The sequence below is a fragment of the Pelophylax lessonae genome (genome assembly GCF_965119305.1).
Source record: "Pelophylax lessonae genome assembly, chromosome: 10".
In the NCBI taxonomy this organism is placed as follows: Eukaryota; Metazoa; Chordata; class Amphibia; order Anura; family Ranidae; genus Pelophylax; species Pelophylax lessonae.
In genome coordinates this window covers 8,506,096-8,518,372 of record NC_138777.1, presented here as the reverse complement: position 1 = coordinate 8,518,372, position 12,277 = coordinate 8,506,096, and the positions used below count along the sequence as shown (strand labels likewise).

General features: G+C 39.7%; 1 protein-coding gene across 1 annotated transcript in view; it reads left to right on the top strand.

The window, feature by feature from the left end:
• ANO5 (anoctamin 5) overlaps positions 1-12,277 on the top strand; it is a gene marked incomplete at both ends in the record, with an annotated part of 184,803 nt that overhangs the window by 37,683 nt on the left and 134,843 nt on the right. Inside the window, one exon of the mRNA XM_082270529.1 lies at positions 5,210-5,254. Coding sequence (XP_082126655.1) covers positions 5,210-5,254 — 45 coding nt within the window. The remainder of the gene's footprint in view (positions 1-5,209; positions 5,255-12,277) is intronic.

Here is a 12,277-nt window from a genome sequence, read left to right as displayed (position 1 = left end):
ATGAAAGGGGCGGGGCCTGGGACAGTGAGGCTGGGGAGGAAATGAGGCGGGGCTCTATCTGACTTGCTGCAGCTTCTAATGCATCCTCTTTGGATGAAGATTTTCTCCCTTAATGACCAGAACATTTTTTGCGATTCGGCACTGCATTCGTTTAACGGACAATTGCGTGGTTGTGCGACGTTGTACCCAAATAAAATGAGGCGGGGCTCTCTCTGACTTGCTGCAGCTTCTAATGCACATGGTGAGAAGCTCACAGTGTGCGGTCAAATCATAGGAAGCCATTCCAGTCCAGAAGATGAGTTGTATTGGTTGGGGTGTTGGGTTCTTTATAAGTGGAGCTGTCGTGTCGTGCAGTTTGCATAGTGGAGACCCCTGTTGGGGGGGTGGGGTATGACTGACATCTTGTTGACTCGCTGTCACTTCCTCGGAATGTTCGGTTCTCGTTGCCCCGGGGGCCACAGCTGATCAAATCTCAGGAACTCCTCCAGAAATGGAAGAATTTCAAATATTTGACTCCTGCCATGGAATTCCCGGCCAGCGACGGTTTAATATTGTCAGCGAGACCAAATGTTACAAATACTAAATGTTACAATGTAGCAATTTAGCAATTTCCACATTACAGCGATATTACACCCAAATGTATACATTTGTTATATTGCAGCTTTCCAATTCTTACATGTGATGGCTGCATTCGTTTTTTGTTTTTTTTTTGGGCTTTCTTACTACTATTTTCATCTGCTGATCCAGCCAGCAAGTCTGTTGTTTTTAAAAAGCACAAGCTCTCCGTTTACAGAGTTGAGGCAAACCATTTGTCACTGATAGGGGTGCTCTTAGATTGTAAGCTCTAACGAGCAGGGCCCTCTGATTCCTACTGTATTAAAGTGTATTGTATTTGTACTGTCTACCCTCAAGTTGTAAAGCGCTGCGTAAACTGTCGGCGCTATATAAATCCTATATAATAATAATAATAATAATAATAAAATGATCAGCTTATATTATTCATGTAAAACCTTTAGGCTCCATTGACACCAGCGTGTCTCCAAATTCGCATGATTTTCAGTGCATTTTGGGAGCTCGACTTTTTTGATCTGACTTTTTTGAGAATAAATTAGCGATCGACCGATATCGGTTTTTCATTGCCGATACCGATATTTTAGCCAATGCATATTGGTATCGGCCGATATTTTCGTATATTTAAAAAAAAGTTTATTTTTTTATTTTTAGCACATGACAGGTACTGTAGTGGGAGGGATCTGGGGGAATCTTAAAGACCCCAAGCCCCTCCTCTGCACTTAAAAGCATTCAAAACGCCAAATTTGGTTGTTTTGAATGCTGTCATTTTTTTGATTTTGGCGTTGAGTACCCGGAAGTGATGTCATGGCATCACTTCCGGGTTTTACATGGAAACTCGATCAGAGCCCAATGTGGCTTTGATCAGGTCTTCTCTTCGGCGGCCGTGCAGGTTGGTTGCCTGGGTCCCCCGGTGCGAGCCACGGAAGGCAGTGGGAGGGGGGGGGGGCGTCCCCTCCCGCTCCTTATAATGACAGCTGAGTGGCTTCTCAGCCACATCCATTGTCATTACAAGACAGCCGACCGTCAGCTATGGACGCCGGTACCGGGGTGATGCCTCTAGCTGCAGGGATCACTCCGGTACAGCACTTTCCGAAATTTCGGTAACCTCAGGGGCCAATTCCGATATATCGGGGAAAGTGCAGATTGGCCCCCAATATATCGGCTTTGCCAATAATCGGTCGATTCCTAGAATAAATAACGTTAAGAACCGCGCTCCCTTTGTGAATTAAAATTAATACAAATTGTCCATATTACACCAAAGTGCTCAAATTAGTGCAAAAAAAAAAACGTCTTCTCCGGTTCCTCTACACCAGGGGTATCAAACTAAATTTCATTGCGGGCCGCATCAGCATTAAGGTTGCCCTCAAAGGCGACCATCTATCTTAGATTAGATGCCCAGAGCACCCCACGCCCCATTACACCCTTACAAGAGATGTCAAGAGCCCCCCACCATCATAAGTCAAGAGTCACCCACCCTTCCTTACATCACAATTCACCCCCTTACCTTGTGCTACTGCCAGGGAGATGCGGGTGGATCTGGGAAGAAGAAAGTGCAAGGTCTGGAGGAGGAGCAGAGGAGGGCTGGAGTCAGCTGAATGCTGAGACCAGGGGAGGCAGAGACAAGGTGGTGCTGTGGCTGCACAGTGAGGTGCGCGATCTGTAGGAGGAGTTTTGCCCTCATTTCTGCTGCAGAATGCTGAGAAGCGGGGTTGGGCATAGACAAGCCTTTTTACAGCAGCACAGAGAAGCACAGGATCTGGCAAAGGAGTTCTGTCCTCTCTGCTGCTGACTACTGAGACAAGGTGGGGGCAGAGGCAAGGGGGGTGCCACAACTGCAGGAGAGGTGCGAGGGCCACATGAAATGGCCGGGGGGGCCACATTCGGCCCGCGGGCCTTGTGTTTGACACCTGTGATCTACACAATTATTCGTGGTTTGTGCGCTTTTTCACCGCCATCAAGTACATTTCCTACTCACCAGATACAAACATGTAAAGTGCATAGGATTATTAGAGCCCATTCACACTAGCGCGACTTGTCAGGCGACTTGTCAGCCTGACAAGTCGCGGTCGGTCGCGGTCCATTGAGTAGTACAGGACCCGTTCTAATAGGAGGGACACACGTCGCTCCGACTTAGAAAAAGGGTCCGTTACTACTTTGGGGCGACCTGGGAGCGACTTGCATAGACTTCCATTATGTGAAGTCCCTGCAAGTCGCTCCGAAGTCGTGGTGCACGGGACTGATAAGTCGCCTCCCCAAGTCGTGCAGAGTCGGATCGCCTCAGTGTGAACCGGCTCTTAGATGCGGCTCTAATGGCGGGGGAGCAAACTATTGACGAGAGACGAAGACCTATTCACAGATATTGAAGTGATTTCACATGTTCCATCTGGCAATTGTAACCAAGTGTTGCACGTGTTTGATATATGGACCAATCTAATCACCACTTTTTTTGTGGTGATTTCTTGGACTTCACTGACATTATTTGTTTGATTTCAGAGTCACAAATTTTTGACTCACTTATTTTAGTTTTTTATTTTTATTTTTTATTGATTCATGTCTCACATCATTTATATATTGTGTTTTGATGTTCGTGCTACACATTGTATATTGTTTTTGTGATTGATTTTTGTCTATAGATCAGTGTATTGCTGCTTCTTTCCTATCATTTATTTATATATTATATATATCATACATATCACTTATCATACATTTCAGTTTCATCAAGCACAGAAAATTTTGGATTCCTTGAAATTGTAACCTATACAGAGGCAGCCTTACCTTGTTGAATGGTTTCCAATTGGATATATCCTCTTGGATTTTGGATATACTGATATTGGAGAAGTTTATGAGTGTTTTAAACTGGATACTGGGTGTTATCACCTATTCACAGCTGGTGTGGTATAAAAAGTGGGAGCATTCCTAGTTCTCAAGTTTTTTCCTTTTTGCTACTAATGAATATTATCCTGGATCCTGAGGAAGCCCCTGAATAGGGCGAAACGCGTCGATCCTTAGGCATTTATATGCAAGCTTTCGGATCTCACCAATATCGAGTTCACTATATTTATACTGGATTATAATATTGTTGTACTGTCCATATGAAATGTGTTTTTTTAACTTTCTATACATTTAATACATTGTTGAATTTTTTTATAAATTGTTGATTACATCATTATTGGGCACTTTAAAATCCCTATCTTGTCCCTGTCTTTTTCTCCCTTTGGAGAGCGGACGGGAAATCCCATTATAGGATTATTAACCACTTCTGGAGAGGAGGGTTTTACCCCCTTAATGATCAGGCCATTTGCGATTCTGTACTGCGTTACTTTAACGGACAATTGCGCGGTCGTGCGACAGTGTACCCAAATAAAATTGATGTCCTTTTTTCCCCACAAATAGAGATTTCTTTTGGTGGTATTTGATCACCTCTGCAATTTTTTATTTTTCACAGCATAAATTTATATTATAAATTTATACGATAATGTTAAAATGTAAGTAGTAGTAATAATGTAACAACAATAGTAAATATTAATTATTAGTAATAATAAAAATAAATCAGAATAAATAATAAATGAGAATTATTAGTAATAATAAAAATAAATCGGAATAAATAATAAATGAGAATAAATAATATAATAATATTATTACGTAATAATTAATAGTAATAAATAATAGTAAATTATTAGTAAATGTAGTAATAATAAAAATCATTGTAGTAATATTGTAATGTATAATATACAGTAAATGATAAGATATAAAATCAATGTAAAGAATCTTATAAAGGAGGGAGTGGTGATGGTGGGGGATGAATTTATCATTAGTTGTACAGAGAGAAATCTTATCCTCACCGTGACCATACACACTTCTATTTAATTATCTGATTTATATCCGATGCAATCTGAGACGGCTGCTGTCTGTGTTGCCCCGCCTTCTCATGTGGTCCCCAGGACAGGAAGTGAAGGGAAATCTCTCCTCTGTGTACTGATATTCACCTGAGCGAGTGTCTCCCCTCCCCTGTGCTGTCTAATACTAACCCTAACTTGTAGTACGATTAAAGTGTTCTGTATAATGATTATTTATTTGTTTGTTTCTTTTGATTTTATTTTAAATATTTATTTTAATTTTATATGTATTTGTTTCTTATAATTTTGGGATGTGGGGTGATCATGTGACGTGATTTGGGATGCGGGGTGATCATGGGATGGGATTTGGGATGTGGGGTGATCATGTGACGGGATTTGGGATGTGGGGTGATCATGGGACGGGATTTGGGATGTGGGGTGATCATGGGACGGGATTTGGGATGTGGGGTGATCATGGGACGGGATTTGGGATGTGGGGTGATCATGTGACAGGATTTGGGATGTGGGGTGATCATGGGACGGGATTTGGGGTGATCATGTGACAGGATTTGGGGTGATCATGTGACAGGATTTGGGGTGATCATGTGACGGGATTTGGGGTGATCATGTGACGGGATCTGGGGTGATCATGTGATGGGATTTGGGATGTGGGGTCATCATGTGACAGGATTTGGGATGTGGGGGGTGATCATGTGACGTGTTGTGATGTAACAATACTAACCTCCTGCATGTCTGCTTATTAACCCCTTAACTTGGTTTGTGTTTGTTTTTATTTGAAGAGGATCTTTCTGTGCTCAGTGAGATCAGGACCCCGGACTCTGCAGGTATCGTACCCATCCCCCGCACTCTGTGCCTGTCTCCTTCTGTCCCAATCATCGTCTGTGGTGTGATTGATCGTCTTCTGATCTCCTTCCTGGCTGCCGGGTTCCTCCTGTCTGGTGGATGTGATGTGACCTTTCTATGTTGTCTGATCTCTCTCTTATTATGTAGATTGTATATAGATCATATGTAGATTGTATGTAGGTTGAACCAGTGATGGTTCTGGTGTCTGATTGGTGGAGGGCTGGGATCACAGGGGAACGATGTGATTGGTGGAGGGCTGGGATCACAGGGGAACGATGTGATTGGTGGAGGGCTGGGATCACAGGGGAACGATGTGATTGGTGGAGGGCTGGGATCACAGGGGAACGATGTGATTGGTGGAGGGCTGGGATCACAGGGGAACGATGTGATTGGTGGAGGGCTGGGATCACAGGGGAACGATGTGATTGGTGGAGGGCTGGGATCACAGGGGAACGATGTGATTGGTGGAGGGCTGGGATCACAGGCGAACGATGTGATTGGTGGAGGGCTGGGATCACAGGGGAACGATGTGATTGGTGGAGGGCTGGGATCACAGGGGAACGATGTGATTGGTGGAGGGCTGGGATCACAGGGGAACGATGTGATTGGTGGAGGGCTGGGATCACAGGCGAACGATGTGATTGGTGGAGGGCTGGGATCACAGGGGAACGATGTGATTGGTGGAGGGCTGGGATCTCAGGGGAACGATGTGATTGGTAAGTGTTGTATATTAATGGTGAGATGGGTGACTCCTGTGCCGTACTTTTCTCACCAATAGAGCGCAACATGTTTCCAACCAATAGAACGCCATGCCAGACATGTTTGATCAATAGAAAACTTCTGATCGACAGAGGCAAACACTTCTAACCAATAGAATACCACGCCTTTCTAAACCAATAGAGTGCCATACATTCTGACCAATGGAGTACCAAAGGATATTTGCAGTGAGTGGGGTCACCGGTGTTATATATTGGATATTTGCAGTGAGCGGGGTCTCCGGTGTTATATATTGGATATTTGCAGTGAGCGGGGTCACCGGTGTTATATATAGGATATTTGCAGTGAGCGGGGTCTCCGGTGTTATATATTGGATATTTGCAGTGAGCGGGGACACCGGTGTTATATATAGGATATTTGCAGTGAGCGGGGTCACCGATGTTATATATTGGATATTTGCAGTGAGCGGGGACACCGGTGTTATATATAGGATATTTGCAGTGAGCGGGGTCACCGATGTTATATATAGGATATTTGCAGTGAGCGGGGACACCGGTGTTATATATAGGATATTTGCAGTGAGCGGGGTCTCCGGTGTTATATATTGGATATTTGCAGTGAGCGGGGACACCGGTGTTATATATTGGATATTTGCAGTGAGCGGGGTCACCGGTGTTATACATAGGATATTTGCAGTGAGCGGGGTCACCGATGTTATATATAGGATATTTGCAGTGAGCGGGGTCACCGGTGTTATATATAGGATATTTCCGTTGTGCGGCGCGGTTTTGCTCGCTGTGTGCGGAGTTGATGATGCAATCGGTGGGACGCCTCCTCTTGCAGAGTTTTCAGACTATTTTTTGGCTCCTGACCGTCTCTGACCACAAATTTTACAGGAAGTTTTTGTTGCTAAGCAACGGTGTTTTCTCCTGTTTGATGAGCAAAACCGCGAAGTTTTTTACGAGTGTGACACGCTGCAGTCAGGGGTGGAGCTAAGACGACATGACCCAGGCGCTGGGCGTGGCTACAGATTCCCATTACAATGTATCAGCTGTAGAAATGTCTAAAACCACTTCAGTCCCAGAAGGTTTTACCCCCCCTTAATGACCAGGCCATTTTTTGAGATTTAACGGACCATTACGCAGTCGTGCGACGCTGTACCCTAATAAAATTAATGTCCTTTTTTTCCCCACAAATAGAGCTTTCTTTTGGTGATATTTGATCAACTGTGCGATTTTTTATTTTTTTTTATTTTCTGTGCTCTAAACAAAAAAAGAGCGACAATTCAAAAAAAAAAAAAAAAATTATTTTCTGCTATAAAACATTAGACATATAAACATCACCTGTACGGCGGTTCGTGGGAGCAATACTGGGGGCGCGCCCACTCGCCATCGTGGAAGTCTATTAAAAATAATAATAATAATTTTACTTTCTGCTATATAACATTCCCAATAAAAAAATTTAAAAATCTAATTTTTTCATCAGTTTAGGCCAATTTGTATTCTTTTTTTTTATTTTCATTTTTATATTTATTTTATTTTATTTTATAATAAAAAATAATAAAAAAATAAAATAAAAAAATAAAAATAAAAAAAATAAAATAAAAATAAAAAAACTTGTATTCTGCTACATATTTTTGGTAAAAAAAAATCCCAATAAGCGTATTTTGATTGGTTTGCGCAAAAGTTACAGCGTCTACATAAGATTCCCAATAAAAAAATTAAAAAATCTATTTTTTTCATCAGTTTAGGCCAATTTGTATTCTTTTTTTTATTTTTATTTTTATATTTATTTTATAATAAAAAATAATAAAAAAATAAAATAAAAAAAAAAAAAAAGCCAATTTGTATTCTGCTACATATTTTTGGTAAAAAAAAAAATCCCAATAAGCGTATCTTGATTGGTTTGCACAAAAGTTACAGTGTCTACATAACATTCCCAATAAAAAAAAATTAAAAATCTAATTTTTTCATCAGTTTAGGCCAATTTGTATTCTTTTTTTTTATTTATTTTATTTTATAATAAAAATAATAAAAAAGATAAAATAAAAATAAAAAAAAAGGCCAACTTGTATTCTGCTACATATTTTTGATAAAAAAAAAAAAAAAATCCCAATAAGTGTATATTGATTGGTTTGCGCAAAAGTTACAGCGTCTACATAATATTCCCAATAAAAAAATTTAAAAATCTAATTTTTTCATCAGTTTTGGCCAATTTGTATTTTTTTTTTATATTTATTTTATTTTATAATAAAAAATAATAAAAAAGATAAAATAAAAATAAAAAAAATAAAATAAAAATAAAAAAAGGCCAACTTGTATTCTGCTACATATTTTTGGTAAAAAAAATCCCAATAAGCGTATTTTGATTGGTTTGCGCAAAAGTTACAGCGTCTACATAAGATTCCCAATAAAAAAATTAAAAAATCTATTTTTTTCATCAGTTTAGGCCAATTTGTATTCTTTTTTTTATTTTTATTTTTATATTTATTTTATAATAAAAAATAATAAAAAAATAAAATAAAAATAAAAAAAAAGGCCAATTTGTATTCTGCTACATATTTTTGGTAAAAAAAAAAAAAAATCCCAATAAGCGTATCTTGATTGGTTTGCACAAAAGTTACAGTGTCTACATAACATTCCCAATAAAAAAAAAATTAAAAATCTAATTTTTTCATCAGTTTAGGCCAATTTGTATTCTTTTTTTTTATTTATTTTATTTTATAATAAAAATAATAAAAAAGATAAAATAAAAATAAAAAAAAAGGCCAACTTGTATTCTGCTACATATTTTTGATAAAAAAAAAAAAAAAATCCCAATAAGTGTTTATTGATTGGTTTGCGCAAAAGTTACAGCGTCTACATAATATTCCCAATAAAAAAATTTAAAAATCAAATTTTTTCATCAGTTTTGGCCAATTTGTATTTTTTTTTATATTTATTTTATTTTATAATAAAAAATAATAAAAAAGATAAAATAAAAATAAAAAAATAAAAATTTAAAAAAGGCCAATTTGTATTCTGCTACATATTTTTTGGTAAAAAAGAAAATCGCAATAAGCGTATTTTGATTGGTTTGTGCAAAAGTTATTGCGTTTACTAACTAAGGGAAAGATTTATGTCAGTTTTATTGTTTTTTTTTTTTACTAGTAATGGCGGCGATCTGCGATTTTTTTTTTTTTCTTTTTTTGCAGGACTGCGAAATTGCGGCGGACAGATCGGACCCCTGACTGACATTTTTGACACTTTTGGGGGGACCAGTGACATTACTACAGTAATCAGTGCTAAAAATATGCACTGTTACTGTAATAATGACACTGGCAGGGAAGGGGTTAACAGTACTGGTGATCAAGGGGTTAAATGTGACCCTAGGGGCGTGATTCTAACTGTGGGGGGGCGTGGCTTGTGAAGTAATCATAGAGACATGCAATTCTATATGGCAGGATCACATGACAGCTGTGATCACGTCAGGGAGAATGACAGACGGTTGTTTTTACATCAGCCGTCTGCAGGGGAGGGCTGGCAGCCTTTGGCCTGGGGGGGCAAGTCCAGTCAAGTGGCCCATTGAACCATGGAATCAGCTCACCATCCATGCACACCTGGTTTTGGACTGACAGCTGTATACAGTGTCTGGCCCCTACATTAATCCAGCCCTGAGTGCGGCTTTTTTACCAGTTTTTACCACTTTCCAGGGTGGCCCGGGGGGCAATTTCCCCCCTGCCCCTCTTGCCAGTCCTCCCCTGGCTGTCTGTCCTTCTCTCTCAGTGGTGGGGAGGGGGGGGGGGTGTTGCGAGTGGCCGGCGGCCATCGGAGCCACCTGTCACATGCACTAGCTTCTCCGCCTTTGAGTGGGGGGTGGGAGCGTGCCTCCGGCAGCACGCGATCGCCCCCTAGCTCCTCCAAGGCGAGCGCCGTACATGTACAGGGCTTTGCCTGGGAGAGCCAGACTGTCGCTGTACATCTGCGGCGTGCGGTTTGCAAGTGGTTAATTACTATTTTTAGTAAGACATATTATGTGGAGAGAGCAGAGGGACAGAGAGATGAGCTCATCACTGTGCTGCTTCTCCTTTCACTGTCCAGTCACAGGCTGGGGGTTGGTCTAGGCTGAGGACACCTAGTGGCCGAACAAAGTACTGCAATGGGAACTCCCTGGTTTCAGGCTGCAGCAAAAGCTGGTTTTGTTATTTTATCTTATTTTTTATCTACAATCTCTACACGATCAATTTTAGATTTACCAAAACGATGTAACATAAGGGCCTAGCTAATCTATCCATTCCAGCCCAATCAATTTGTATACAAACAGGCCAGCTTTTGCACTGCACAGTTGATGGAAGATCTAAAAAAGATTGTAGAATTGTATCGTATGGATTGTAGAATCGTATCGTGTCGATTGTAGAATTGTATCGTATCGATTGTAGAATCGTATTGTATCGATTTTAGTATCGTATCGATTGTAGAATCGTATTGTATCGATTCTAGTATCGCATTGATTGTAGAATTGTATCGTATCGATTGTAGAATTGTATCGATTGTAGAATTGTGTCGATTGTAGAATTGTATCATATCGATTGTAGAATTGTATCGTATCGATTGTAGAATCGTATTGTATCGATTGTAGAATTGTATCGTGTTGATTGTAGAATTGTATCGCATCAATTGTAGAATTGTATCGTATCGATTGTAGAATTGTATCGTATCGATTGTAGAATTGTATCGTATCGATTGTAGAATTGTATTGTATCGATTGAAGAATTGTATCGTATCGATTGTAGAATTGTATCGTGTTGATTGTAGAATTGTATCGCATCAATTGTAGAATTGTATCGTATCGATTGTAGAATTGTATCGTATCGATTGTAGAATTGTATCGTATCGATTGTAGAATCGTATTGTATCGATTGTAGAATTGTATTGTATCGATTGAAGAATTGTATCGTATCGATTGTAGAATTGTATCGTGTTGATTGTAGAATTGTATCGTATCGATTGTAGAATTGTATCGTATCGATTGTAGAATCGTATTGTATCAATTGTAGAATTGTATTGTATCGATTGAAGAATTGTATCGTATCGATTGTAGAATTGTATCGTATCGATTGTAGAATTGTATCGCATCGATTGTAGAATTGTATCGCATCGATTGTAGAATTGTATTGTATCGATTGAAGAATTGTATCGTATCGATTGTAGAATTGTATCGTATTGATTGTAGAATTGTATCGTATTGATTGTAGAATTGTATCTTATCGATTGTAGAATTGTATCGTATCGATTGTAGAATCGTATTGTATGGATTGTAGAATTGTATCGTATCGATTGTAGAATTGTATCGTGTTGATTGTAGAATTGTATCATATCGATTGTAGAATCGTATTGTATGGATTGTAGAATTGTATCGTATCGATTGTAGAATTGTATGGTATCGATTGTAGAATTGTATTGTACGGATTTTAGAATCGTATTGTATCGATTGTAGAATTGTATCGTATCGATTGTAGAATTGTATCATATCGATTGTAGAATCGTATTGTATGGATTGTAGAATTGTATCGTATCGATTGTAGAATTGTATCGTATCGATTGTAGAATTGTATCGTATCGATTGTAGAATTGTATCGTATGGATTGTAGAATCGTATTGTATCGATTGCAGAATTGTATCGTATCGATTGTAGAATCCTATCGATTGTAGAATTGTATCATATCGATTGTAGAATTGTATCGTATCGATTGTAGAATTGTAGCGTGTGTGATGAGACACTTTCATGTGGAATCTGTCAGATCTCGGCCCGTTGAACATTCAGTGATTGATTCCGGTGTCTGTGCTGTGTAGTGAGTATCGGTATCTGTGTTGTGTTATCTGATCCCTGTACTGTGATTGGAGGATATCGTGTATCGGGAAGCGGATTTATTTACAGTAATGGTAACCAGAAGACCTGAAATACCCGTTATGCAAATTCCATTTCCAGGACGGTCAGTCCCGGCTCACACACATATATGTGATGCGGGAACCCTGCGAATCCTCTGCGGGTTCCCGCATCGCACCCAACTCGCAGTCAGTTCACACCGCCATATGCGAATCGCTGGGGGTGTCAATTACAAAGTTACCGACACCCCCAGATTAGTTCGCATATCGCAGCATGAACTGTCAGTTCGGACATGAATCGGATCGCATTGGTGTGAACAGCCATGCGATCCGATTCTGGTGTGGACCAAAAAAAAGGGTTCTGTGTGACTTTTGGGTCCGAATGCGATGCGAATTCAGCCATACAATCTGTTTGGCTTAATT